A 26,625-nucleotide genomic window follows, 5' to 3' on the forward strand; every position below is an offset into this window, starting at 1 on the left:
GGTCTTGGGGAAGTTCTGAATTCTTTTTGGAACATCCAAGCCATTACGGCAAAATTGGATGAGGGATTAGAGAATCCCTTAGAGATCCCCTGATTTGACTTATCCCTTTCATCACACTTTTTGATCACCTCTGTAGCGAAGGAACCATTAAATGAATCTCTATCCAAAAGAAAAATAAAATCTCATTATTTACATCTTCTTGGGCTATTCTAAGAAGGCAGCCAGGCAAACCTCCTCAAACAGTACCAGAGGCTACAGCCCTAGAAGAATTATCTGACTTACACACACACCCAGCAATAATCTTCCAAACCTTACCAGAAAGAGTAGGGCAGACGTTAACCAACTATTTAGCAGCAGTAGGAATAACTAAAGCTATAGCAGCTGGGTCAGGTTTGGGAAGAGTGTATAAGACCTTAAGACTGAGGAAGTTTATACATTCTGCCTTTTACGAGTAGCAGGGCTGGGTATCGGGTAAAATACAGGCAGACAAACACATTTAAAACTGACAAAACTGGAGGAAATGGTGAAGACTCAGGAAATCACTTCTGTAACAGCTCAAAAGAGACTGAGAAAACTCAGTGAACTCCCACTAAAAGTACTGGCACATTCTGAAAATACTCTCGGAAAAAGAGGAATCCCAAAGGAAGCATCAGAAACTGAGCTCTCCTTTGAGTCCAAATAAGAAAACCAGTACCTGTCTCTTCAGCTTCCTATCCAGATTCACAATCTTGAATCTCTTCAGGAAAGGAGGTATCCTTCTTTCTTTTACCAAAAAGCATTAAATAAGAAGAATCAAAAGTTTGAATAAAAACCTGAGCCACACCCAGTAAACTACTCCTCTCTAAGGAAATTTGAGCAGGAACAGCTACACGTTTAGTTTTCTGTTTCTTTTGGCAGAATAAAATGGTACCAGCAGTGTTATAAATGGCAGCAGCAGTTTCCCCATTCTGACAAAACAAGGAAGGCTTCTGTAGAACAGTGTGTGAATGTGAACCCTTAACAAGCATTTCCAAATGCAGGCATGTGCATATAAATACTGAGCACGTGCAGGCGGCAGTGCCATTTTGAAAGAACAGCCAGTGTTAACATGTATGAGTGTAGTAGTCAGTCTGTTTATAAGTTTATGCAAGTTTAAGTTACAAAGCCTCATTCCTGATGTGTTTGTGTGTAATAAAGCTGCTTGAACTGAACCCACATCCACTTGTCTGTTTTATCCTGACCGGACGAGCGACATGGTGTCAGAACCGGGATTGAAATAACAACTTCTTCATGCCATGAGGTGCAGAGTTGAAGGTGAAGGCAGATTTGAGTTGGCTGAGTGAAAAGGAGCTCAGACAAACAAAAAGGCCAGAAATTAACTTAAGGTAACCAAAACCTGCACAAATGATTTATTTGGCAAATAAAATAAAATGGAGCATTTGTAAGGCACAAAACATATTATTAATCAAATGAAAGGCACAAAATGCAATATTAATTAAACAAAATGTTCGAAAACATGGTATTTGATAAACCTAGCAGAAATATTCATATGGGGCTCAGAATAACCTTTAGTTTACACAATGAGCATGTTTAAAGTGAAATGGGAAAAAGAAAAGTATAATGAGTATGATAAGAGGTTAAAAGTGCATAACGAGTACAATAAAAGGGCAAAATAAGCTTAAAGAACAAGGCGATTGCACGTTTCTTAGTAAATCCCATGTTTGGGCACAAACCACTATTTCACATTGACTGAAGTCATTCAAACCATAACTAGAGTTGCTTGAAGTATCTCAGTGTGTGTGTGCAAAGTGTTTTCAGGGTGCATGCTTTACTACGGTGCAATTACTTCAAAGAGTTTGCTGTGTGCAAAGTACAGTTATATTGCAAAGTGCAGTCAAAGTACAGCCATTTAGAAAAGTTTGTTGTGCTGTGTGCATTTATTCGCAGACTGCTATCATTTCAAAGTGTTTCTTACACTGTGCAGTTACTTCGCAAAGTACAGCCATTTTGAAAGCTTCTTGTGCTATGTGAAAAGTGGATTCATTTTACAGTATTTCTTACTCCAAGCTTCTTCTGCTGTGTACAGTTTATTCACAAAGTACAGTCATCCTGAAGTATTTCTTACACTGATGAGTGGTTTAATAAAGTACAGTGACTGTAAAGTGTTCTTGTGCTACAGAGACTTATTTGACAAAGTGCAGTTATTTCAAAGACTCTGTTATGCTACTGGGCAGAATTACAAGTTCTGGTATATATGTGTGTGCACATTCACTACTGTGCGTTGATATGGCAGAGACATTCCACAGACCCAGTCCACTTGTGTTTGATCATAATACTGCAGAGAATTGGAAAGTATCTGAGCAGGAATATAGTTTCATACAAGCAGCTTTTTCTGACAAAGGTGCACATACAAGGGAATTCATTGGGCTTAACCTAGCTGGGTCAGGCACCATTGGAAGAGAGCTTTCATTCGTGCATGCACCAGCAGTACATGCAGAAGGGAAAAACCATCACATTGTTGTACCAGCTGAATCAAGACAGAACCCCGAGTGCTTGAAATGTAAATTTAGAGAAATGTGCAATCCCCAGATAAATGTTACATTAGAGAGGCAGTTATTTTATACAAGAGACTAAAAGCCAGGTGAAACTTTTGCAGCTTATATCACTGACTTGAGAAATAAGGCTAAAACGTGCAGATTTGGTGACTTGAAAGATGAGCTATTAAAGGACAGGCTTGTGTGTGGTGTTAATAATGCTGCAGTGAGAAAGATTTTGCTTTGTGACAGTGATTTAACATTAAGCAAATCTATAGAGATTTGTCAAATCCATGAGCTTACAGAAAGGCACACAAGTATGCTTGTAAGTGATAAGATCATGGTTTCAACAGCCTCAACAGCAAATGTAAACAGCATGCAGCATGGGGACAAGCAGAAACAGGCCTAAGCACATGGCTGCTGCAACTCCTGCAAGTCTTTCTGGAAGATCCCGTACCTTTCTAGCAAGTTCCAAGACTAGCTCAGCAAAAGGGACATGCTCAATGCAGCACAAGGGTGAGTCAGCAAACCCAAGTCAAGTCTTATTGCCAACTGTTGTAATTGTGGTGCCAATCATGACTCTATAAGACAAAAGTGCTGACCGTTTTGTTAGCAATGCCACAAGTGTAAAAAATTGAACTACTTTCTAATGTTTTGAAAAATCAGGCAAGCCTCATTCAGTTATTACAAAAGGTCACTCAAAAAGGCAAGTTGATCATGTAGGAAGATGCAACCCTACTTTTTATGTAGATGGTGTATCAGGGGTCAGTGAAAAGGTTAATACAGTAGATTTGTTGGCAAAGAACAAAGTATTTTGTGCTGTCTTGATCAATGGTAAGCTCACACAGCTCAGACTAGACACTGGTTCAAAATGTAATTTGATGTCAGCAGAAACATTTACTAAAGTGAAAGCTGGTGAGAAACTTAATTTGGCCAACTGTGCGAAGCTCGTTGCTTATGGAGGTGAAGAAATTCAAACCGAAGGCTCAGTAGTGCTTTCATGCTATTCGGCTCGGAACAGTTACAACTTGCAATTTTATGTAGCCCAAATATCTGTGCAGTCATTATTGGGCCTCAGAGACAGTTTGAGAATGAAACTGCTTCCTTTTATCAAACAAGTACATCATGTAAGCACATGTCCCAGCTTTACTGACGTTATTTTCTCAAAGTATGCTGATGTTTTCGACAAGTTAGGCAAACTTCCAGTTGTGTCCTCCATGAAAGTAGACCCAGAGGTCAGTCCAGTGTTCAGACCAGCAAGGAGAGTTCAAACAGCTATGCAGGACCAAAGGCAAGGTCCAGTTAGACAAAATGGTGCAGCAATGTGTGATTTGTCCAGTCACAGAACTAGATGAGTGGGCGTCTTCCATGGTAGCTGCTCATAAGAAAAATTCAGATGAAATCAGAATATATACTGACCCAAGAGACTTGAACAAGCCACTGAAGAGAGCTCATCATCTTAAGTGTACAGTCGAGGAGATTGCCGCCCTCATGCCAAATGCCACTGCTTTTTCTGTCTTAGATGCAGAGTTCATTTTGGCAAGTAATGCTTCATCACAAATCTTCACTACTGACTAAATTCAGTGCCCCATTTGGTAGATACAGATTCCTCAGGATGCCTTTTGGAATACATTCTGCCACTGAAGTCTTTCAGCATGCAATGGAGCAATTTTTTTCGGGGTGTCAGTGTGCAATAACAGTTGATGATTTACTTGTTGAAGGCAATGGTGAAGCAGAGCATGACAGAAACCTCAGGAAAGTTCTGGACAGAGCTCATGAAGTGTACTTGAAGCTTAATCCTCTGAAATGTAAATTCAGACTACCAGAAGTAACTTATGTAGGTAATTTAATTACCAGTACAGTCTTACGAGTAGACCCTTCTAAACAAGCAGCCATTCTTGAGATGCCAGGCTCAGACAATGTCCAAGCTTTACAGAGTTTACTTGGTATGGTTAATTGTTTGGGCACATTTATCCCTGACTTTAGTGAGTTATCAGCACCTTTAAGAGAGCTGACGCACAAAAATGTTGCCTGGTCGTGGTTAGAACAACACCAGAGAGCATTTGATAACCTCAAACAGAAAATTGCCAACCCGTCTACATTGAGATACTATGAAGTCCACAAACTAGTAGTTCTTTCGTGTGATGCTTCAAAGTTCGGTCTTGGTGCAGTTATTCTTCAAAAGGGCAGACCTGCTGCCTATGTATCTAGAACTCTAACCCAAACTGAGATGCAGTACGCTCATTCAAACTGAGAAGGGACTTTTGGCAATTGTGTTCATATGTTTGAAGTTCCATGATTATATCTATGGACGAGCTAGCTAAATCAAAACTGATCATCAACCTCTGGTCACTATTTTAAAGAAGCCTATGAATTTAGCTTCAGCAAGACTACAAAGAATGATGCTTAGATTGCAAAAGTACAATTTCAAAATGGTCTATACAAAAGGCAAACTTCTTTATCTGGCTGATACCTTACCCAGATCGCCCAGAAATACCACAGAACAGCTTGATGCAAAGAATTTGGACTTTGATGTCATAGAAGTGCATAATGTTTCTACCACGAGACTAGATGAGCTAAGAGATCATACAAAAATAGATCTAATTTTGCAAAAGCTCAACCATTTCATCAATGAAGGATGGTCATCAAAGCAATCTTGTGTACCGCCAGAAGTAAAATCTTTTTTTCCATACAGAGATGAGATGCTGAAGGAAGATGGCATCATTTTCAAATGTCACAAAGTTACTGTTCCTACTTCCTTACAACATGAATACATTCAGATTTTGCATTGTGGCCACCAAGGTTCTGATTCTACCAAAAGAAGGGCGAGAGGATTAGTATTTGGGCCTTCACTATCAGAAGACATTGATAAAGTGCTTTCTTCTTGTTCAGTACACAATAGTACTAAACCACATTTGCAAAAAGAGCTATTTCAGCTAAGCCAAATTTCTGAACTTCCTTGGTCAACAGTAGCCACTGACATATTTGAGTGGAACAATCAGCATTACTTAGTGTTGGTAGACTCTTATTCGAACTGGTTTGAGATTGATTTGCTACCTAACCTAACATCCAGTGTTGTTATTACCAAGACCAAATGTCATTTCTCAGTCCATGGTAGTCCACACAAAGCTATTTTTGACAAGGGTACCCAGTTTACTAATCAACAGTTTCATAGATTTGCAAAAGAGAGGGACAACACCAGCTTATTAAAATTTATATTAATTTCAGTTTATTAATGATGTTATATTATGATTGTTAAAAAAGCAAATATAATTTGTATGCAGGGCTGGGAAAATACAGCTTCATAAGCTACAGTACTGCAGTTTCTTAACTGCATTCTTTTAATGTCTAATAAGGAAAAAGTATGTGTTGCATAAAGAAGACAAGTTAGTTACTACAAAAGGAATTTTTAGCCTGACTCCTCCAGCACTGTTGCTAGGGCAGGTTTGAAACATCCAAGGTCAGAAACAAGACCTCTTGGAAGCAGGTGGATCATGTACAGAAAGGTGTTCACGTGAAGTCCGAGACGAAAATCACAAAGGATGAGGACATTTGCAAAGTTTTCTATTTGTCAGAGTAACTGTAACGTAATAAAACTGCATGACCAGATGTGAAAAGAAAATGTATAAAACTACAGTTTTTGTATGTAAAGTGAGAATGCTTCATCAAAGGTTATGAAGATGGTCTCCCAGCATAGTAAGAATAAAATTTCTGTCTGCACATCCTGAAGTGTTGTTCCTGACTGAAGGCATATAAAGCAAATTCTTAATGTTACGTACTTATGGCTATAACATTATTAGTGGTTCTGAATACCCACAGTCAAATGGCCTTGCTGATCATGCAGTACAGAGTGCAAAGCAATTACTAGAGAGGTCAAAGCGTGACGATACCAACATCTTCTTGAACTTGCTTAATCTCTGAAATATACCCCTTGACAAACTTCTTTGCTCGCCTGCTCAGAGACTTCTATCTAGGCAAACCAGAACAACCTTGCCTATCAGTTCTAGTTTGTTGGTGCCAGAGCATCAAAGCCCAACTTTTTACGAAGCAATCTTTTCAGAAGTCCAGCTATGACAAAAGGAGCGGATTTCTTTGTCCACTGAAAGAAGGTGAGACAATGAGGATGCAAACAGCGAAAGACTTTGATCTAATTGGTCAAGTGAAAGGTATATGTGCCGAGCCGAGATCCTACTTAGTGGAATCTGAGGGTACAGAATACAGGAGAAACCGTAAGCATCTTCTTCCTGTATCAGAAACGATACCGCAAGATCATTCCTGTGATACAAACTCTAGATCTCAGAGCAAGCCTGACAATGTTCATAGTGAAGAACATGTCTTGGTATCCATTCCCATTCCTGATGATGTCCCAGGTATTCCCAGAGATGAAAACTCCTTGAAGACAGTCCCTGTTGCTAGATCCAATTCTGACTTTTACATTACACGATCAGGTCGTATTTCTAGACCTAGTGTAAAATACACAGCAACCTGGACATGATTGTTTTATAGGTGTCTGATTTTGTATGATGGCACGTCAAAAAATTAGTTCTGTATAACTGCATGTTAAAAGATCATTTCTGTAAATTACATGCCATTGAATACTGTCATTTGGTATATGATCTATTTCTCAAAGAGAGAAGATGTAGAACAGAGCATGTGTGCCTTTAAGAAGCATTTCCAGATGTAGGCACATGTGTATAAAGGTTTACTATCAAAAGATTGAAAGTCATATGGTCTAAAGATCATATGGTAGACAGATATGGTCGGACACATGAATATTAAGTAGTTCATTTGGTCGACATTATGTTGACAACAGGCAAAGATTTCCCTTGTCAGCAAGACCTCGAATTTATAATATATAAGTAGCAGGGGGGGTGCATAAACATTGGTGTTATTTGCATGCATCTGTCGACCATTTGAACGTCGATGTTATGAATTCGATATTATGAACTCTGGATGTAATGATTTCGACCAAATGAACGTCAGCCATATTACTTTCGATCTTTTGATAGTAAACAGCATATAAATAGTGAGAATGTGCAGGCAGCAGTGCCATTTTGAGAGAACAGCCAGAGTGCTAAATGTACGAGTGTAGCAGTCTATTTATAGGTTTATTTAAGTTTAAGTTACAAAGCCTCATTCCCGAAGTGTTTGTGTGTAATAAAGCTGCTTGAACTGAGCCCACATCCGCTTGTCTGTTTTATCCTGACCGGACAAGCGACAGCTTCCCTGTTTCTTCTTCCAGGACAAACAAGAGTGGCTCTCCTTTGACAACTGTGGGGACCCCAACAGCTGCAGAGAACATGGCAAACCCTGTTCCATAGATGGGGTAAGTGCTACACCAGAGAGATCCAGAGTAAAAACTGAATGGTGTGAAGTATAACAAATGGCTATAGTAGAGTCATCCACCTGTGGCTGAGGCAAATTGCTAGCCTGCTGTGGTTGCAAAGGCTGTCTGCTTAACTGTCTTTTTATGGCTAGACGAAGGACCAACAACTTTTGACTGATTGTTTTCTCGATGGGCAAGCTGAAAATGGTTCCTCTTTCCCCAGGGAAAACAAGCAGCAAAAACCAGTAAAAATTGCAAACATGTTGTCACTTTTTCACGCAAAACAAAGTAAAAAGCACTTTAAAACACTTGCCAGAATCACAAAAGTAAAATAAATACAATTTCACAATAGAAAAAATGTTTCTTAAATACTTTAAGCAACTGTTAAACTGACAGGAAGAAAGAGTGCTCTTATTTAAAGCACAATACCATGTTGTGAAAGTCCACTAAAACACAACTCCTAGCTTTAAAATAACTTAATGAAGAAGAAAGCATTAATAATCAACAAAACTAACTGAATGTAAGTTTTTTTTTCCCCCAAAGGGAACTTATCTGTTCAGCAGAGGAATAGCACAAGCAGACTGTTGACCCTCAAAAATCTCAGAGGAACACACCCTCTGGCACTAGTACAGCTCTGAAAGGCTTGGCATCCAAACCTGTCTTTTAGTCAGTGCAGCCACTCGGAGCTTCCTGACAGTTTGGCAGTGTGGAAGATGCCCTGAAGTTTTGGAAGCTGGCTGGCTGTTGCATCTTTGGCAGGATATAACCCATATAGCTAAGGCTACTGTAGCAGTGATCAATACCGTTAACATCTTAAAATCATTATTTTATCTATTCTAGACTGGGTTCCAAACACATAGGACTTGCATGAAAACTCTTTTAAGAATGTTGGGTACCTAATGTGAAATGTGTCATTTATATTTAATAAGTACATTCATTTTTTAAAAATCTAGTACAGAGAGAAATCCAGGGTTGTTTAGAAGCAGAGATGCACAGCTAAACTTGACCTGTAACTGCCTGCTTTAAAGACAGCCTAAAAAAAACAGCTGAAAGAGCAGTCAGACATGGTAGTTTGAGCAAGGCAAGGATTAACATGAAGCAGGGGACTGGCAGCCTCCCCAACTACTCTCATTCTGACAATTCATATAAGATGGTGTTTCCAAGGTTTTTCTTCTGGACTCCAACATGCTTTCACACGTCCAGCTCTTTGGTTTATCTCATCTACCTCTAAAAGTGCAAAACTATAAAGTAATCGCATAAATGAATGGTTGTAAAACTCAGCATGTGATGTTCTTGCCATTCTTTAACTTCCAAGTTTACTTTTAAATCGGTATGTTAGTGAGGGGCTACCATATGAAAGTATAACAGATATACTACAAATATTTGGCCTATAACTATTCTAATGTTGCACAGCAAAGTTAATTTGCTCTGATAAAGGCTGTAAATAAAACACCATGCTTGGATGACAGCGCGGGTCAATAAAGAGCAGAAGAAAATGAAACCATAACCCACATCGCAATTCATCAATTCTGACATTCATATCATCTGATGCATTTCCAGATTGGTCTTAACATAATTCAGGTTTATGCATTAATAAAAGCTTTGAAGCCTATTCCAGCAAAACAGTTGGATATTCCAGTTATGCTCCTGTGTAGCAGGAAAAAGAAACAGATGAAAGCTAGATCTAAATGACAACAAATATCAGTTAAGGTTCCCCAAGTGAAAAACAGAACAGTACACTGTACATAAAGACAGATGAGACATTATTGCCCAGCTTGTGCGGCAAGTTATCAATGTTAATGAAAAAAATAACACACCTCTTACCTGTCTTATGAAGAAATCCCCATGAATCAAAGACACAATCCCAAAGTTGGTGTACCGAAATATATGATCCATCAGCCACATCATTCGACAAACTACCTAAAAGAGTTAATATAGAAAACTAAGCTTGCTTGCTTTAGACAAATTTCTCTTCATGTTACTGCTATCAAAGTAAAACATTGTCTAGCTAATGTTTTGCCTACACTGAAGGTGCCTACCCATTAACAGGTTAATGCTACTATGACAACAAATGACTTCCCTGCAGTCTTTGAATATGCATATAACAGGCAAAAGCTCCCGTGGATCACTTCTGAATTTTTCAAAAAAAAAAAAAAAAATAGCAAGCATAGTGCACCTTACAATCTGTTAAGTTCTTCAATAGCCACATAAATATTTATACAAAAACAAAGTAACCCAGTGGAAAGACAACTTCTTGTTGGGAGGGTGGCCTAATGGTTAAGGTGTTTGCCTTGCAAACACAATGTACAAGGTTTGAATCTCACAGGGGATAATTGGCTAGGCTTCAAATGGCTCGCAAGGGCAGTTAGCCTAGTACTAATCTATGAACCTATGAACAACACCTTTGTAGCCTACGATCTAACATGGTCAACAAGTGCAAGAAACTCTGGGACAACACTGGCAGCCTCTTCCCAGGTTCAGTTACCCACATCCTTGACTGTTTCAACACCAACAGTCCTCTGGCCCCTGAACCTTAATCTACCATAGATAAAACTGACCTTGGTTAAACTGCTTTCAGCTTCCCACACCAACACAAATTAATTTGTCCTCTGTCTCAACTTTTACACTATAAAGTGACTGTGTCTGTGGAGCTGTCTAAATCTTTTTTGGCTGTAAAACATTACAGACCTTAATCACATTTTGGCAGTCATTGCCAAGGAAAGTGTCACTGTTCCTGCCAGCGCTATCTGCTTTCTTTGTAACAGATTATGGTGCTCTTGGTCAGGCCTTCAACCTAAAATGTGGTTACTGTCATCATGCATCACAAACCGGGATATGCTGGCTACTTTTAAGAATTCCTGCCCAATCTTCATGTTACTTACACTGGCTGAAATCTTTAAAAACTTCCTTTTAACCAGGTCAAACATGACCATCCTCACATCTTAAGTCTATTCCAGGTTAACACGGCTTTTGGTTCAAATACAAACTACATTTCTGTGAATCACCAATATCCAACAGAGACAGATCTAAGTTTTGTTTCATGCAGTTCTACTGCCTAGATCTTCAGATGTAGTGATCATATTTTGGTTCTTGTAGTGATCGTACTTTGCTTCGATGGCAGCTCTTCTTCTAAGGACATTGTTCAATCTACCTTTTTTATTTTCAAAAAGGGAACGTCAGTGCGCTGATGCTTGAGAAACAAACTTAAAACTTCTAAAAAGCAAACTCAAGGACTTCAGTGTACAAGCAAACTCACCGACCTTTACGGATGTTAAAAGTGAGCATGTTTGTCTAAATTATCATACTTCAGATCTTTTTACACTTTCATCTAAAAGAGAGTTCATCAGACCTTATTGGCCTACATGCTACTGTCCCTTTTGATAACAAGAGCAATTGCACAAGTAAACTGCTCTGCATCACTCCATTTACATCTGGAAAAATCTATGGTTTTAAATGAAAGCACCTACTTTCAAGATCAACTTCACTTGTTTGCTCATGCACCACTGCACTCATGTCTTGCCTTTTAGTACCTTCATTATTTTGCCAGCTACTTGACCAGAAGGCAGCACATTCACTGGTTATAGTTTCATAGTATAGTACTAGGCTATCTGCCCTGGGGCATTTGTAAGCCTAGCCATAGTGATGTGGCTTTTGCCACCCCATGAAATGGTACAAAAATGTACAGAATAAATCTAGAATACTGTGCCTCTGTCTTAGTAGTGACACAGTGAAGGTCCCCTTATATAATAGAATTAGTTTACTGTGCCCCTGTCTAGCAGGGACACAGATGTGACCCCTGGGGTAAATTTACGATCTCCCATCCACTCATCAAGATTTCTCTTGAAGAGAGTCAGTGAGGGGCTCTGCCTAATACGAACTGGGATCCTGTTCCAAAGCATGGGAAGCCTCTGGGTTATGAATCTATCCCTCCAGCATGTCCTATTCATACTTGTGCCGAGGTTTAAGTCTTTAGCTCTCATGGTCCTGATGGATTTGGATTTTTTGAGGTGGAACATGTCCATCAGATCCTGACTGGACATGGCCTTGTACGTCAGGCAGAGATCACCTCTGAGCAGGCGGTATGCTACTGAATAGAGCTGAAGTTTCTTTAGTCTGGCAGAATAAGACATATGTTGGAGACCCTTGATCCTTTTGGTGAGGTACTTTTGTGGTCTCTCCAGCTGTTGCAAGTGCTGGGTAAGGTACATACCAAATGGGGCATTGTACTCAATCATGGGTCTGATGAGGGAGGAATATAGGGGTACAATGACATCCTTGGATCTGGATGTGAAACCCTTCATGATGAGGTGTGCAAGGTAGAATGTTTTTCTAACCACTTTGGCAACGTGGGTGTTAAATGAGAGGTCGCTGTCTACTTGGGTCCCTAGGTCTTTGATTACTTTTTCCGTACTTAGTGAGTTGCTGTCTATGTGATAATTTGTGGGTACTTTGTTTTTTCCAAAAGGGATGACTATACATTTTTTGGCATTTAGTTTAAGGCCGTGACTACGGCACCAGTTGTCCGTTTCAGTGAGGCCTTTTTGTAGGATGTGTGTATCTGCTGGTGAATCGACTATGGCGCCTAGTTTGCAGTCATCTGCGAACTTTGTCAGCCACAGCCCTCCCATGTTTGCTTTAACATCTGAGAAATAAATGCCGAACAAGAGGGGTCCCAGGACAGAGCCCTGTGGGACACCACTTGTGACTGGCTTTGAGTCTGACATTGCTCCAGCAATTTTAACTTTATGGGTTCTGTCCTTTAGCCAGTTTGCAACCCATCTAGTGATATAAGGGTTTACTTTTAAGCTGTTTAGCTTATCTATGATGCCTGAGTGGGGTATTGTGTCGAAGGCCTTAGCCAAGTCCAGGTATACTGTATGGACTGCTTTGCCCTCATCAATGGCTCTAGTGACTGTTTCGAAAAAGTCAACCAGGTTTAAAAGGCAGGATCTGCCCTTTACAAAGCCGAACTGGGTGGGGTCAAGCGTCTGTAGGTCCCCTATGTCTCCGTTTATGAGTTCCATAATGATTCTTTCCATAGCTTTGCAGACCAGGCTAGTCAAGCTTATGGGGCGGTAGTTTCCAGGGTCTGTAGAGGCACCCCCCCTTGTGGAGTGGGACCACTGCTGCTGTACGCCAGTGTTCAGGTACATTTCCCGAAGTAAGGCTAAGGTTAAATAGCATTTTTATGTGTGGGTTTAGCTCCTCTTGGAGTTCACGTAACACGCACCCCGGGATACCGTCAGGTCCCATTGATGCTGTGTTTTTTGCTTTGTTTAGGGCGGTTCTCACTTGGACATCTGAGATGACAGGGAGATTACATTCAGCTGGGATAAGTATTTCTTCTTTTGGGGGTGAAGGAGGTGAGAAATTTGCACTGAACCTGTCAGCCAGAATGTTAGCAATATCTGTGGGTTCAGTGTATTTCTTGTTGTTGTGAACCAACTCTGAGCATATCTGAGGGTTTCCGCCCAGGTTTCTAACATAGCTGAAGAAGGCTTTGTGGTTATCTTTAGTGTCCTTATCAGACATTTCCTCTTCTAATTATATTAATGTTGGGATTTCACAGGAATCAGTCCTGGGTTCATTACTCTCTTGTATTTTCACTTGGACTTTCCTATTAACAAAGTGGAGCAATTTGTGAACTACTATGCTAACAAAACTTGCAAATCTGACACCAATGTCACGTTCTGTTTGGTTCTGCTAACCCCAAACTTTGTTCAGTGTGAAATAGGGTTTCACATCAGCTTCTTTACACCCCCACAACCTAAAAAGGTGTGCCCTTCTACATCAGATAGCATCTTCTTTCCCTTATCATCATCATCACCTAAGGTAACATTCTAACTTGAGCAATAAAACATTTTTATGGCGTCTTTTTAACAAAGTACCTAAGAATAACATACAAAAAGATTTATGGTAAAATAATTTAACCATAAAACATTATAAAACAAATGCTACTGAGCAGGCAGAATATTCCCTAAACAGGTGTGTGTGTGTGTTTGTTTTACCTTCGTTGTCTATTGTTCACTCTTCCTCCTTACCATGCACTTTAACCTGTTTCTAAGTAAGGTCAATGAAACTAAGTATTGCCTTATTATCTGAAACAGCTTACTGCTCACATGTTTCACAAGTACATCTGCTTTCGTCCTTTCCTTCAAAAACGACGGTCTCTCTGTTCTTACTTCCTTTGCCCCCTTAAGTGACTGTATCATGCTACCCGTTTTGCTGCACACCCTCACCACCAGCAGTACCACTGTATCTTCTTCAAATCTTTAAACTGTCTTCTTTTCAATGGACTTCCATGTGCCTCTTCCAGCATGTTGCTCACTTACCTCTATGTCCGTTCCACTTAAACCATCTTTACTGCCCATAAGCCACCATGATCATACTGATGAACCAGACAAAATGTCCTCAAAGGCCTCCTCATTCTCTAGGGAAGTCAAGGCAATAAGCACTTCATTCACCTATCGTTGATACTGGACAAACCCATATACCTTTCCTCTGGATCCCCAACAGCTCCATCCCAACCCATTCCATGTCTTCAGGTCCAGGCTTAAATCTTCCTTCATCAATGAAAAACACAGTGCCATTTAGTGTTTCACATATTCTCCTTATTTTCACATCATTTCCTTCTCTGCAGTTTCACTATTCTCCGCTGCTCTCTCTCTCTCTCTCTTTATATGGGTTCTAAATCTCATGTTCCTGTATTTATGTGGATTACTTTCTTCATAACAACTGCACATTATTTTTAATGTTGTTTTAAATTTAATTTTAGTTTTAATGTTTTTTTCATGTTATTATTTTCCAGAGAAATATTATTACATTCACACACTGCACTGTTTATGCACGTTAAAAAGTATTGTTGTGTAAGAACTTACCATAACTTTAGATGTCCCTCTCTTCTATATGCTGCTGTATTCATAACATCAGGGAGTTTGCTCTGGTGAACTCTCAAATGTCTGGCCGTTATACAAAAGTTTAAATAATACCACTAGGGTGCGCCGACGTCCTGTACCTCTTCTCTGACATCAGCTGTAAATGGACGTCAGGTATAAAGCGGATGTCAGCACGTATCCACCTCAGAACTGAATGCCGCCAGAGTCAGCAACTTGGGAGGGGGTACTCCAAAAGTCAGGAATCAGGCAAGTGTGAGGGGGGAAGGCTGGGTGGGAAACTATACAGCAGCATATTGAAGAGAAGGACATCTAAGGTTATGGTAAGTTCTTACACAACAATACTATGTCCTTCTATTCATATGCTGCTGTATTCATGACATCAGAGAGAGTGCAAAAGCTCCTGTCCTATGGAAGGGGAGGCGGACAAGAAGCACTTTTCACAAACCCATGGAGGATGGCTCTGGCAAATCCTGCCCTGGCTCTAGAGACCAAGTCCAGCTTGTAGAACCTAGTGAAAGTGTGAATAGAGGACCGTGTAGCTGTTTTGAGGATAGCAGCCATGTGTAATCCTTTAAGAAATGCTACAGAGGAGGGCACTGCCCTGGTAGAGTGAGCTGTAAATGGGGCTGGGAGAGACTTACCATGACTAGTGTAATAGAATGAAATAGTTTTAGATATCCAAGAGGATATGGTTTGCTTGGAAACAGGATGACCCAGGGCTCTTGGTTGGTAAGAGATAAAGAGCCAGTCTGATTTGCGTAGGGATTTGGTTTTGGCCAAGTAACACCCAAGCTGTCTGTGAACGTCTAGGGAATGAAGTATCCTCTCTGCCTTGTAATGTAGAGAGGGGAAAAAGGTTGACAGATTTATAGTTTAATTTAAAGACAGCTCATTGACCACTTTGGGCATGAGAGAGGGGTTGGTGCGCAAGCATAGCCTGTTGTTGTGGAAGACAGTGAAGGGGGGGGGTCTGCCATACGGGCCTGGAGCTCAGAGACTCTTCTGGCTGATGTGATGGCCACCAGGAGTATAGCCTTCCAGGTGCAGTGTTGGAGGGAGTGGTCTTTGGCTGGTTCGAAGAGTGGGAGCATCAATTTCTTCAGGACAAAGTTAAGATCCCAAGGGGGGAGAATGGGCTTCTTTGGGGGGTCTGAGATGCAGTGCTCCTCTCAGAAAGAGTCTGACTTCTAACCTGGATGCTAGAGGAGGTACTAAGGGCACGCATGCAGAGATGGCAGACACATGTATTTTAATGGAGGAATAAGATGATCCAGACTTCATAAGGTCACACAGATAAGACAAGATCACTGAGGTTCTGCTCCCAGTGGTTGCAGGTTATTTTGTAGACACGACAATGAAAATCTCTTCCATTCTGACAGGTAGAATTTTGTAGTAGTTGGTTTTCTGGCCTCCTGCAGAACCTGGATTATGTCCTCTGAGTATAGGTGTCTGAAAGGAATCTGCACCCTATCACTTACAGTGTGAGATTCAGTGTGGACAGCTGGGGGTGTAGGAGTGTTCACTTGTCCTGTGTGAGTAGGTTAATTCACTGGGGTAACTTGTGGTAATTGCCCTTGGCTCAGTGAAATAGAAGAGGGAACCAGTGTTGCCTTGGCCAATAGGGAATCACTAGCAAGATCTGAGGCTGTTCCTTCTGAATTTTCAGCACGACTCTTTGTATGAGAGGGAAGGGGGAAATGCATAGGACTACATCCCCTTCCAAGAAATCGACAGAGCATCCGCCTTCCAAGCCTCTGAGTGATCTACCATGGAACAGAAGGTCGGGGAGCTGTCTGTTCATGGGGTAGGCGAAGAGAGCCACATCTGGGATACCCCATCGATGGACCTGGTCCAGAAAGAAGTCCCTGTTCAGCATCCATTCGTGAGACAGGGTCACAGTCCCGCTCAATGAATCTGCCATCGCACTTTCTGCAGAAGGGATATAAACTACTTGGAGAAGGATCTGTTTCCCCAGCGTGATTTCCCAAGCCTGCAGTGCTAATCTACACAGGAAGTAGGACTCCCCCCCCCCCCACCACCACCACCACCACCACCACCACCACCCGCTTGTTGATGTACCTCTGCACAGTGGCATGGTCTGTGTACCACCTCAGGGTGGCTGGTAGAAAGTGATTCCTGAAAATTTCTAAGGCCAATATCAGGGCTCTCATTTCCTTGATATTGATGTGCTCCTTCTGTTGGGTGTGGGTCCATGTGTTCCTCACTGTCCAGCTTTCTAGGGTTGCAGCCCAGCCTGTGTTTGAGGCATCCATGAAGGGATCCTGGTTGGGAGGATTGTTTGAGGTTTACGGTAAATCCTAGACCTGATAGCAGGGAGATGGTGAAGCTCAGGTGTCATAGGGCTGTGAAACCTAAGGGAGCCTGGATCAGGATGTCGTCTAAGTAAGGGAAAAGCTGTATTCCCTTTGTTCTGGCGAATGCCAAGACAGTGACCAAACATTTCGTAAATACTCTTGGTGCTGTAGAAAGACCAAAGGTAAAGCACAGAATGCACAGAATCCACTGAAAAGCAGAGGTACCGCCTGAAAAGTGAGTAAATGTGGATGTAAGTAGGCATCCTTTATGTCCGAGGATACTAGTAAAGCCTGAGGAAGGATCAGGGGTAGAACAGCAGAGAGAGCGAAAGCAAAGGAGTGGACTCTGAGGAAAGTGTTGAGGTGGAATAGCTCCAGGATAGGCCTCCAGGGGCCTTCCTTTCTGGGGACAGAGAAGAGTTTTGAATAAAATCTTCTTCCTTTTGCCAAGGTGGGTACCTCCTGGATGGTTCCTTGAGCAAGAAGTTCTTGCAGGATTTGTGAGAAGACAGGTATTTGGTCTCAAGGTGGGTGAGGGATGCCTTTGGGGTGGGTCTGGCTTCCCAGGTCATGAAGTGTCCCTGTTTTATGATCGAGAGGACCCAGGAGCCCTGGGTAACCTGCTTCCAAGCAGGAAGGGAGAGGCGCATGGACAGAGGGGTGTCTGGATGAGGAGCCTGGTAGTCGCAGAGTACCAGGTTTTCCATGAAAGGGTTGTTTAGAGGGAGGAGTGACGGAGGCAGGCCTGAGCAGGGCCTTTTTCCTGGGCTCCTTTCTGTGATTTGTTTGAAGTCTCTTACCAGAAGCTCTCACAAATGAAGTTTTTGCTGGGTAATTCCTCTGAAAACGAGGTACTGGGGAGACAAAGATATGTCTCAGTTCCTACAGTTCCTTCCCATTAGTTTGGAGGGCTTTGAAGAGATCAGCAGCTGCTGCGCCGAAAAGGTGAATGTTGTCAAGAGGTGCATCCAGGAATTTGGATTTGATGTCATCAGGGAGAGTTTGCAGTCTCAGCTATGAGTACCTCTTGATGACAGAACCTGAGGTAGCAGCTCTAGCAGAGGCTTCTACAGAATCATAGCTACACTTAATAGAATGTTTTGTGACCTGGGTGCAAGAACTCAGGAGGGAAGAGATCTTTGCCTTACCAGGGGAAGCAGGTAGTTCTCCCCAATTGTTTTGTTATACTTGCCATGAGAGCCAGAGCATATGTGTCTGATAGTTGATGGCTCTTACTGCCAGGGTGGCAGAAGTGTTAACCTTCTTTCCCAGGTGTTCCATCATCCTACTCTCTTTATCAGAGGGCAGAAGAGAAGTGGAAGGGAGCAATTTAGAAGTTCTGTCCATGGTCACAGAAATAAATGCAAGATCTGCAGAGGGGGCCTTGTAGAGAAAGGTTGCTGCCTCTACCACCTTATAGAATCTGTCTGGATGCTTGAGGGTTGGGGGCTGTGAATCAGGCTTTTTACAAGCAGTCATGAATGCATCCAGAAATGCAGGGTGTACGGGGGGGGGGCACTGCAGAAGGGCTAGGAGACTCCAACTTAAGTAATTCATAATACATTTTTTGAGTCTCAGTGACCTGGCTGCTATCCAATTTACAGAAAGTTTTCATCTTAGTGATGGTCTCACCAAAGGTGAGCTCCTCGCCTGGGGAATCTGTGCCATTGGACTCCTCCTCTGGGGAGGCATATCTCAGGGGAGAAGCCATTTGTGAGGCATAGGTGAGGGATTCATCACCATCCTCTGATGGATCCTCTTCCGTTGAGGGGTCATCAGGGATTGCTCCCTTGGCGGTAGGGGTCTGGCCATGATGTAAGACTAGGAAAGCGTTGAGCAGGACTTGGGTAAAAGCTTGCCAATCCAGGGACTGTTCTATGGATGGAGATGACAGAGGCTGGGAAATAAGCTTGGTTTTCCGTTTTCTCTTCCTATGAATTTCTGGTGGAGAAGGTTGTGAAATATGGTGGAGGGTAGTAGGGCCTGATGCCAGCCTGCACTCCACGACGTCCGATTCTATGTCTTCATGTACTAAAATTTGAGAAACTCCACGTGGTCCCCTGGAAATAAAAAGCCTAGGTAAACCCTCGACAACTGACTTGGACACCCGAGTTTCCCTTCGGGACATGACCTCAGGCAAAGGAATAGTTTCCTCTGGGCCTTCCGCTGAAGGAAGATCCGAGGACTCTGGCTCAGACTCCAGGCCTTCACTGGCCTCGAGAGGTACAACTGGAGTGGACAGCACAGCAGCCGGTTCAGGCCTGCTCTTTTTGGCCTTCTTGACAGGGGGCTCTTCCAAGGGTTCCAACACTGGATCCATATATGCAGCTAGATGTTTAAATATTTGGTTCACAAGGTACAAATTCAGAGCTGCTAGATGGGTTCTAAGGGTTTTGGGGACAAAGGATTGACAAATACTATAAGTAATATGGTCGTGTTCTCAGACTAGAGAGAATAGGCAGAGCTCATGCAAATCCTTATGTGGAATTTGCCTTCTACACCTATACTTGGCCTTCCTACCTGAAATAAAATGCCAAGCAGTAGCAAGTAAAGATTAGAAAACTCGTATGGGGTACTTATCTGGGGTCAGATGTAGGAAAACGCTTCTTCCGATAAAGTGACAATAGGAGCTGGTAGTCACACAGGCGGAAGAAAAGTTCTGAGGTGGATGCATGCTGGCGTCTGCTTTATACCAGACTTTCATTTACCACCGACGTCATAGAAGATGTGCAGGACATCGCACGCACCACTAGCAGTAGCATTTAAGTTTTGTATAACGGCCGGACATTCGAAAGTTCACCAGAGAAAACTCCGTGATGTCATGAATGCAGCAGCATATGAATAGAAGGACATCACCCACTACTTACTTACTTGCATACTCCTTTATGTGCACTTGTTTTTCCTAAGCCATCTTAGTGGGTCACTCCAGTATGTTAGCTACATGACGGAAGTCTGAGACAGATCGCTTCAACATTCAAACCGAGAACTCTAAACAGCAAGTGACATTAAATGTAGCAAAGGTCAAAATTCTCTAACTTTTCTAATGTATGGTGGGTCACTGCAGTATTACGTCATAACATCTGGTTAGAATCCCAGGCAATAGCTGGTTACCACTGAAAGGCAGACATTTATCGGCTCCCCTGAACAGCAGCTGTGCCAGAACCTATTTTATCCCTAAATTATTCTCCCAATTTGTAGTGCTTGACGAATACATAGACAGTTACCCATGTCACAGCCACTAGAATTTTTCATAGACAAACATTCTAATGCTAGCTGTTGAAGTTGCTGCTGCTCAGCTGAAATGTGTTCTTCGACCTGTAAATGTTTACTGTATTTACAGCAAAAGACAATACAGTGGAGCAGCCACTCTGAAAAAGGTTTAAGTTAGTTACAAGTTGGCCTTCCTTTCGTTTTTTAAAAATATATTGCACATTACTCCTCAGGTATTGTTTTCATAAAATCCATTTATTTATATGTAATTTGCTCCTTCCCTTTTCTAAAGATTCAAAGTTCAGTTCTTTTAGCTCTTTAGCAATACTCACGACTTCAATTACTGCTGGTTTACATTTTGCTTTCCATTTTCTAATAATTACTTTTTGGGACCCAAGAGTATTAAACTTAGTAAAGCCCTACTTTGCCTGGTAAATTCAGAACCTCTGTCCCAGCTCAAAAATCATTTCTTTACTTACAGCCATTTGCTCCCCCAATATTTCTGACAGAGCTGAAAAATACTTCTTTTTGAGGTTACCGCATCTAGACAAAAGTGTTTTATAAAACAAGAACTTAATATCAACAGACAAATTAAAATGGAGGTACAGTAAACCTTCTCAACACAACATTCAAATCTCAAGGAGAAGAGAGCCGTCTTCAAGGAAGCCTTCTATAGAACATACTATTTAGGAAAGCTTTCATGGAAAGGGACATTACATGCAGAAGTAGCACAAACATGCACTTTTTGTGAAGGAATATGATTAAAGCCATCCTTTTATGACAGTAAGATTCAAACCTCTTCCATTTTTGTAAGCAATGTTTCCTTGTAGTAGTTCACCAGGCTTCCTTCAGGATGTTAAAAGTCTCATTCAAAAAATAAATCATTAGGTGTTAAATTACTATAATCCAAGCTGAGAGACTATGAAATGGTCTTGTGGTCGTGCTACAGTACTCTGTCCTAATGCTACATAATCAAGCACTTGTACAGAAATGAGCTAATGCAATCAATAAAAGGAATCATGACAATATTGGCAAAAGAGAGTTATGAGCATAAAGTTGTCTTTGTCTTGTTCCTCTTGAAAAGCAATTTCTGCATGAGAGGGAATGGATGAAAGGCATAATGTAAGATCTGAATTCACTGGAATGACATGGCATCTCCTTCAAAAAGATTTGTAAGATAGTAGCAATACGGTTTGAAACTGTACATTGATATTGTGCAGTGAAAAGGGCATCTTGCACCATGCTCAACATTTGTAAAATATCAAACTATGGATCCAGTTTAAATTTGTAAGCCAGTTATTAGTCTGCTGAGGGAATCTGCTAAGTGGAACTGCAGTCCTAAGAGATGCAGTAAAGAAAGGTAAGGACTGTGAACAATGGCCCAACATAAGATCAAAGGGATCTCTCTGCACAGTTGTAAAGTTGTGACTCCCTCTTGCCTGATATACCACACAACTGTGGCAATGTCTGCACTGATTTAAAAGTGACACAAACGGATGTTTCCTTGAAAGGCCGTCATGATTGTGTATGATGCTTTCACTATCTTCAGAATAATTTTCAAACAGTTTTGTTTTTTGACACCTGTCATCTTACAATGACAGACTGCTGATATGTTCTTCACAAGCATAATCTGAATAGTCTGCTATCAGCTGGTCAGTTACTAAAGGAGGAAAAAGTGGCATCCCTGGATAGGCTGGTAACATTTATCTACCAAAGATGGTCCTTCTTTACAGTGGAAGGTGAATGATGTCTAATGTGGCAGTCTCATGCATAGCCTTTCATGGCATGACAAACTAGAAAGATACAACATGATAACATATATATATATATATATATATATATATATATATATATGTGTGTGTGTGTGTGTGTGTGTGCGTGTATACATCTATATATCTATCTACATATACATCTAGATATACAGATATACATATACAAATATATATAGATCTACTTCACAAGCCTGAAGTTTCAAAACTTTGAACTGCACATGGTCGAGACCATAAGATCGAAATTCTGAAACTTCGCAATTGTAATAAAAAATAGAAATACATTTTTTTTATGTTTTTTTGCAGGGGTCAGTCTCTGAGATCACACTACAGTGAGGAAAATGGTAATTTTCCCATCCACACTGTACGGAGATCTCCATTCAAAATGTTCAAAGTTTCAAAACTTCGACCTTATGGTCTCGACCATTTGCAATTCGAAGTTTTGAAACTTTGAGCTAATGAAGAGAATCCATTTATATACATGGTTCACAGGCATGGCCTTGAGTGGAACTGGAAATAGTCTGTCATTACCTCAATGATTTCAAGCGATTTCTCTTGGAGAAAGAACCTCTATTCTTGCAAAGTCTATGACAGTTCCTAAAATGGTTAACGTGGTTGTAGAAGGCAGGGAAGTTTTCTTACAGTTCACTGTACTCGCTTGTATTGCTAAGTGGCCAAAGATTGCATAACTAGAACTGTTAGAGTGCTGTGTTTTGTGAACAGTTCCTATAGCTGGACTATGAAAAGGTAATTACCAAATAGGGAAAGATTGATATGATCTGTTTTCTGAAATTTGCAAACAGTGGAACAAAACATCAGCCACTACTCTGGTGGCAAAGAAATATAACATCCTGCACATGCAAAGTTCAGGATAAGGTACTTGACAGAGTTAGCTGAGGGGGATGGGTGTGCATTATCCAAAATTCTTGCATCATGGCCATCCATGCATGCAAGTAAAGGGATTTATGTCTTCTCCTCTGCCCTCCCCCCAACTGCCTCCACAGAACAGTCAACTAATCTCTCAAGAGTTCTAAACCTTACCCCTCAAAAAAAAAAAAAAAAAAAAAGGCTATGGAACCCCTGGTCTACTGATTTATACACAGTTACTCCAGACTGGCCTCCATCAGATCACTGGGGAAACTTTTGCTGCTGGCCTTTTTGACACCAATGTTTCCAGCACCTCTTCTGAATGACAGAAAAAATCTCAGGGGTTTATTAGAAGACTTAGGAGAACCTTGGATGTGAACCAAAGACCGATTTCGGGAGGACAACATGATCATGAAAAAGGCTATTAATGTGAAATTAGTGAATAAAGAGGAGAAATGTAAAACATCATTACCATTAGATGTAGTTAAGTGTGGTAATGCAAGAAGAGGTTGCTGAAAGAGAGTGGAGATTTGTTGACTGTTACACTGGTATAAAGAATCTAAATTATTAATTCCACTTTATGTCATTAATGTTTAGGAGGACATGGAAAAAACTGAATAAGTAACTAAGTAAAAATGTTCTTATTAATATTTATATAATATTGCATGATATAAATTGCATTTTATACTGTAAAGCTGTTTTGCATAGTATGTAGTCAGAAGTATTTTAAATGCAAGATGGGGGAGTTTATCAGTGAAAGCTGTATATGCTAGTGATATTACAGAGAAACATAATTGTAATGTAGTCATGCACTGTAACCAGATAAAAAGGGAGGAAATAAGCAAGTTAATGTTAATATGTTGTGATCCTAGGCTCCACGGGGTTGTAAAAGTATACTGATCTTAGTATATGTAGCATTAAAAGATACTAATTTAATTTTGTTTTAACAGAGGTGGAAGTCTACAGTAATGTTCTTAGTGAAAGCTATAGACGGGATTTTAAGCAAATACTCTTGAAAGCCGAGAATAAGATGAAAACATGAAAAATTGTAGTTTTTTTTGAATTGGCAAAGTTATTAGTTGCTTATATTTCCATTTGTTTTAGCTGAACACAAAGCAAATAGGTGCAAGTAACTAATTAGAGAACTCTAATCAGTGAGTTCTGAGTGAAATCTATGAAGATTCATTCTTGTACATGCAAAGTTACTAGCTGTTTTCCCTATTAGCAAATGCCAATAGTTGGAGGTGAAGAGGGTATAACCAAACGATCAAAACAATTTGAGCTGTATGTTCTGAGTGAAATGTAGAAGGTATAATATAAATAAATAGCTCTTAAAGGAAAATCAACAAGTTTTTAGAAAATAAAAGACATTTGATAATGTGGAAAATGAACAATTATACAAGTAGTTGCCTCCCCAGCAGCCTTAGGGTTTAATGCATTAAATAGTACAAATTTTAATATATTTATTTAATGGTAGCCAGTACTATTTTTTCTTAAGGTTAAAAATTAAAGTTTAGTGGAAGCATACAAGTTGTTTTTCACATCTGGGAGGGGAAAAGCAATAAAATAAGGACAGAGAGCAGTCAGTGTAAGTGGAACTAGAGATAGGCTTTTTCTGGAGTCTTTTGCTTGTTAACTATCAGACTCCTTGTGTGACTTTTTTACCCTTTGCCACGATTGCTGTGTGGGATATTTTGCAATTACCATAACATTAAGACATTGTTATTTTACAAGTTGCGATTTCTAAGAGAATGGTCAAACTAACCACTTAGGCAGTACTGACAAGCCCGTAAAAAGGGCAAAACATGCCATGTCTACTGCTAGTGTAGCTTTTCAATTAAAGCCTGAATGTATCATAAAAGACTTTAAAAAAGATTAAAAAAAAGTTAGTGGGTATTCAGAAGCCTTAGAGTTGGAACATTTTAATGCCCTTAAGGACTCATCTGCATATATTCCATGTCTTTCAAGGAGGTGCAAGGTATGAGGCATTAATAGAATCTGCTGGTGGGGCAGATTTGTCTCCCAGAGGTTATCACACCTATGGAACGGACTCCAACTTCATGTCAAACAGAGAAACGCATTGGCCTTCTTCAAACACAATCTGGACGACTGGATGGATAACAGTTAATTCATCCTGGGTGTTCCACCTGTGTCCCTCCTGGACAAGGGCAACAGTTGCTGATCATGGAAATAAGGGTAGAACTTGGCTAGGCCTGTAAGGCCCTAGGGCCATTAGCACTAGTAACTTCCTATGATCCTATTACCATGTCCATGATATAGGTATGATCCTATTACACAGTGAAGACTTTTTTGTGGGATCTTACTGTTTATTATTAGCTCTCCGGCTTTTCAGTGTGTTTTTTTTTTTTTTTTTACTCGGTCTCAATTTTTCTATAAATAATGCTCGAGGATGTAGCCATTGATTTAGAGCAACTCAAAGGTTCTCAAATGTTTATTTCGGTGTTCAGGCCCTTAGGCAGTAAAGAACATGGATTCATTGAAATCAACTGCAAACACATTTTCTACCATCCAGCGATCAAATTTGGTTTAAAAAACAGTCAATATTAGGTGAAAGCCTAATTTCAATTGGTATACATTTCCAAATTCTAGGAGTCGTTTCTGTTGCATAATTGCACCTTAACTGTGTTTTAAAATAAAAAAGTATTAAAATTGATAATCATATTAGTGTCTTGTAATGTTAACAAAGAGACTGATACTCTACACAAGTTGTAGTAATTCATCCCTAAAAAGTTTATATTCACTTATAGCTTTTTCTTTTGTAAGCCTATAATGCAGTGAAAATAAATTTAGAGTTTAGCATCTATCAGAATAAGATAAGTCATGAACTGAGAGTCTGTTTCATTTTGTAAATTTTCATTGAACAGGCTCCAGTACCACTAACTGGTGCATATTAAACTAGCAAAAAGTGCTATTAATTTCTAAAATAGGTTAGATGTACATCTTATATAAATTACAAAAGCAGACCAGGAGTTGGTAGCAAAAGTCTGTGGTTTAAAAATCAACAACAGTAGAAAAGAGTATAAAAACACAGTCCACCAGGCTAAAAACAAATGCGATTTATTGAGTGTTAGCGCTTTCAGGTACAAACCCTTCCTCAGACACAAACTACACAACTTAAAACTGTGTTTAAATACAAAACCTTATGCAAATAATAAAAGCAATCACTCAATTAATCAATTAAATACAAGAGTACTAAAAGTACTAACATTTCTGAATGAAAGGCTTACGCCTACTTAAAACAGGCTTTAAATGGACCATACTGTTAAGCCCTGGATACCTATTTGCCCCTAGTTCAATTATCCACCTAGTCACACAATACTCAGAATTACTGGTAATGGTGCCCATTCTCCCTCCCAAATTAACCTGTTGCAATGTCAAAAACAGAACTTTCTATAAGTTGGGAAAGTGCGTTACATTTATCCTTAAGCCTGATTAAGTGCCTCAATATTCTGTTCTTAAATCTACAATTTGTCTTCCCCACATAGAAGGAAGAACAGTCTACACAAGTAGCTAGATATACTATATTCTGGGACAGGCAAGCAGCCTGAACTCTTGGGGTATACTCCCTCCGTGTAGTGGGGTGAACAAATGTACAAGATCTATTAATATATTTGCAAGCTTTACATCTTTGACATGGAAATGTTCTAGCCTTACCCTTTTGTCTCTCATCCCTATGGGGTTTATCACAAAGGATCTGCTTCAAATTTG

At 40.4% G+C, this 26,625-nt stretch overlaps 1 protein-coding gene across 2 annotated transcripts in view; it reads right to left on the reverse strand.

Annotated features, from left to right (window-relative positions):
- Positions 1 to 26,625, reverse strand: part of LPGAT1 (lysophosphatidylglycerol acyltransferase 1) — a 1,227,529-nt gene that overhangs the window by 652,903 nt on the left and 548,001 nt on the right. For both annotated transcript variants that reach the window (XM_044075074.1, XR_006365251.1), the window contains exon 3: positions 9,664 to 9,759. In XM_044075074.1, the coding sequence (XP_043931009.1) occupies positions 9,664 to 9,759 (96 nt within the window). The remainder of the gene's footprint in view (positions 1 to 9,663; positions 9,760 to 26,625) is intronic.

Source organism: Protopterus annectens, chromosome 6.part0 (assembly GCF_019279795.1).
Source record: "Protopterus annectens isolate FY-2018-M chromosome 6.part0, PAN1.0, whole genome shotgun sequence".
Taxonomy (NCBI): Eukaryota; Metazoa; Chordata; order Ceratodontiformes; family Protopteridae; genus Protopterus; species Protopterus annectens.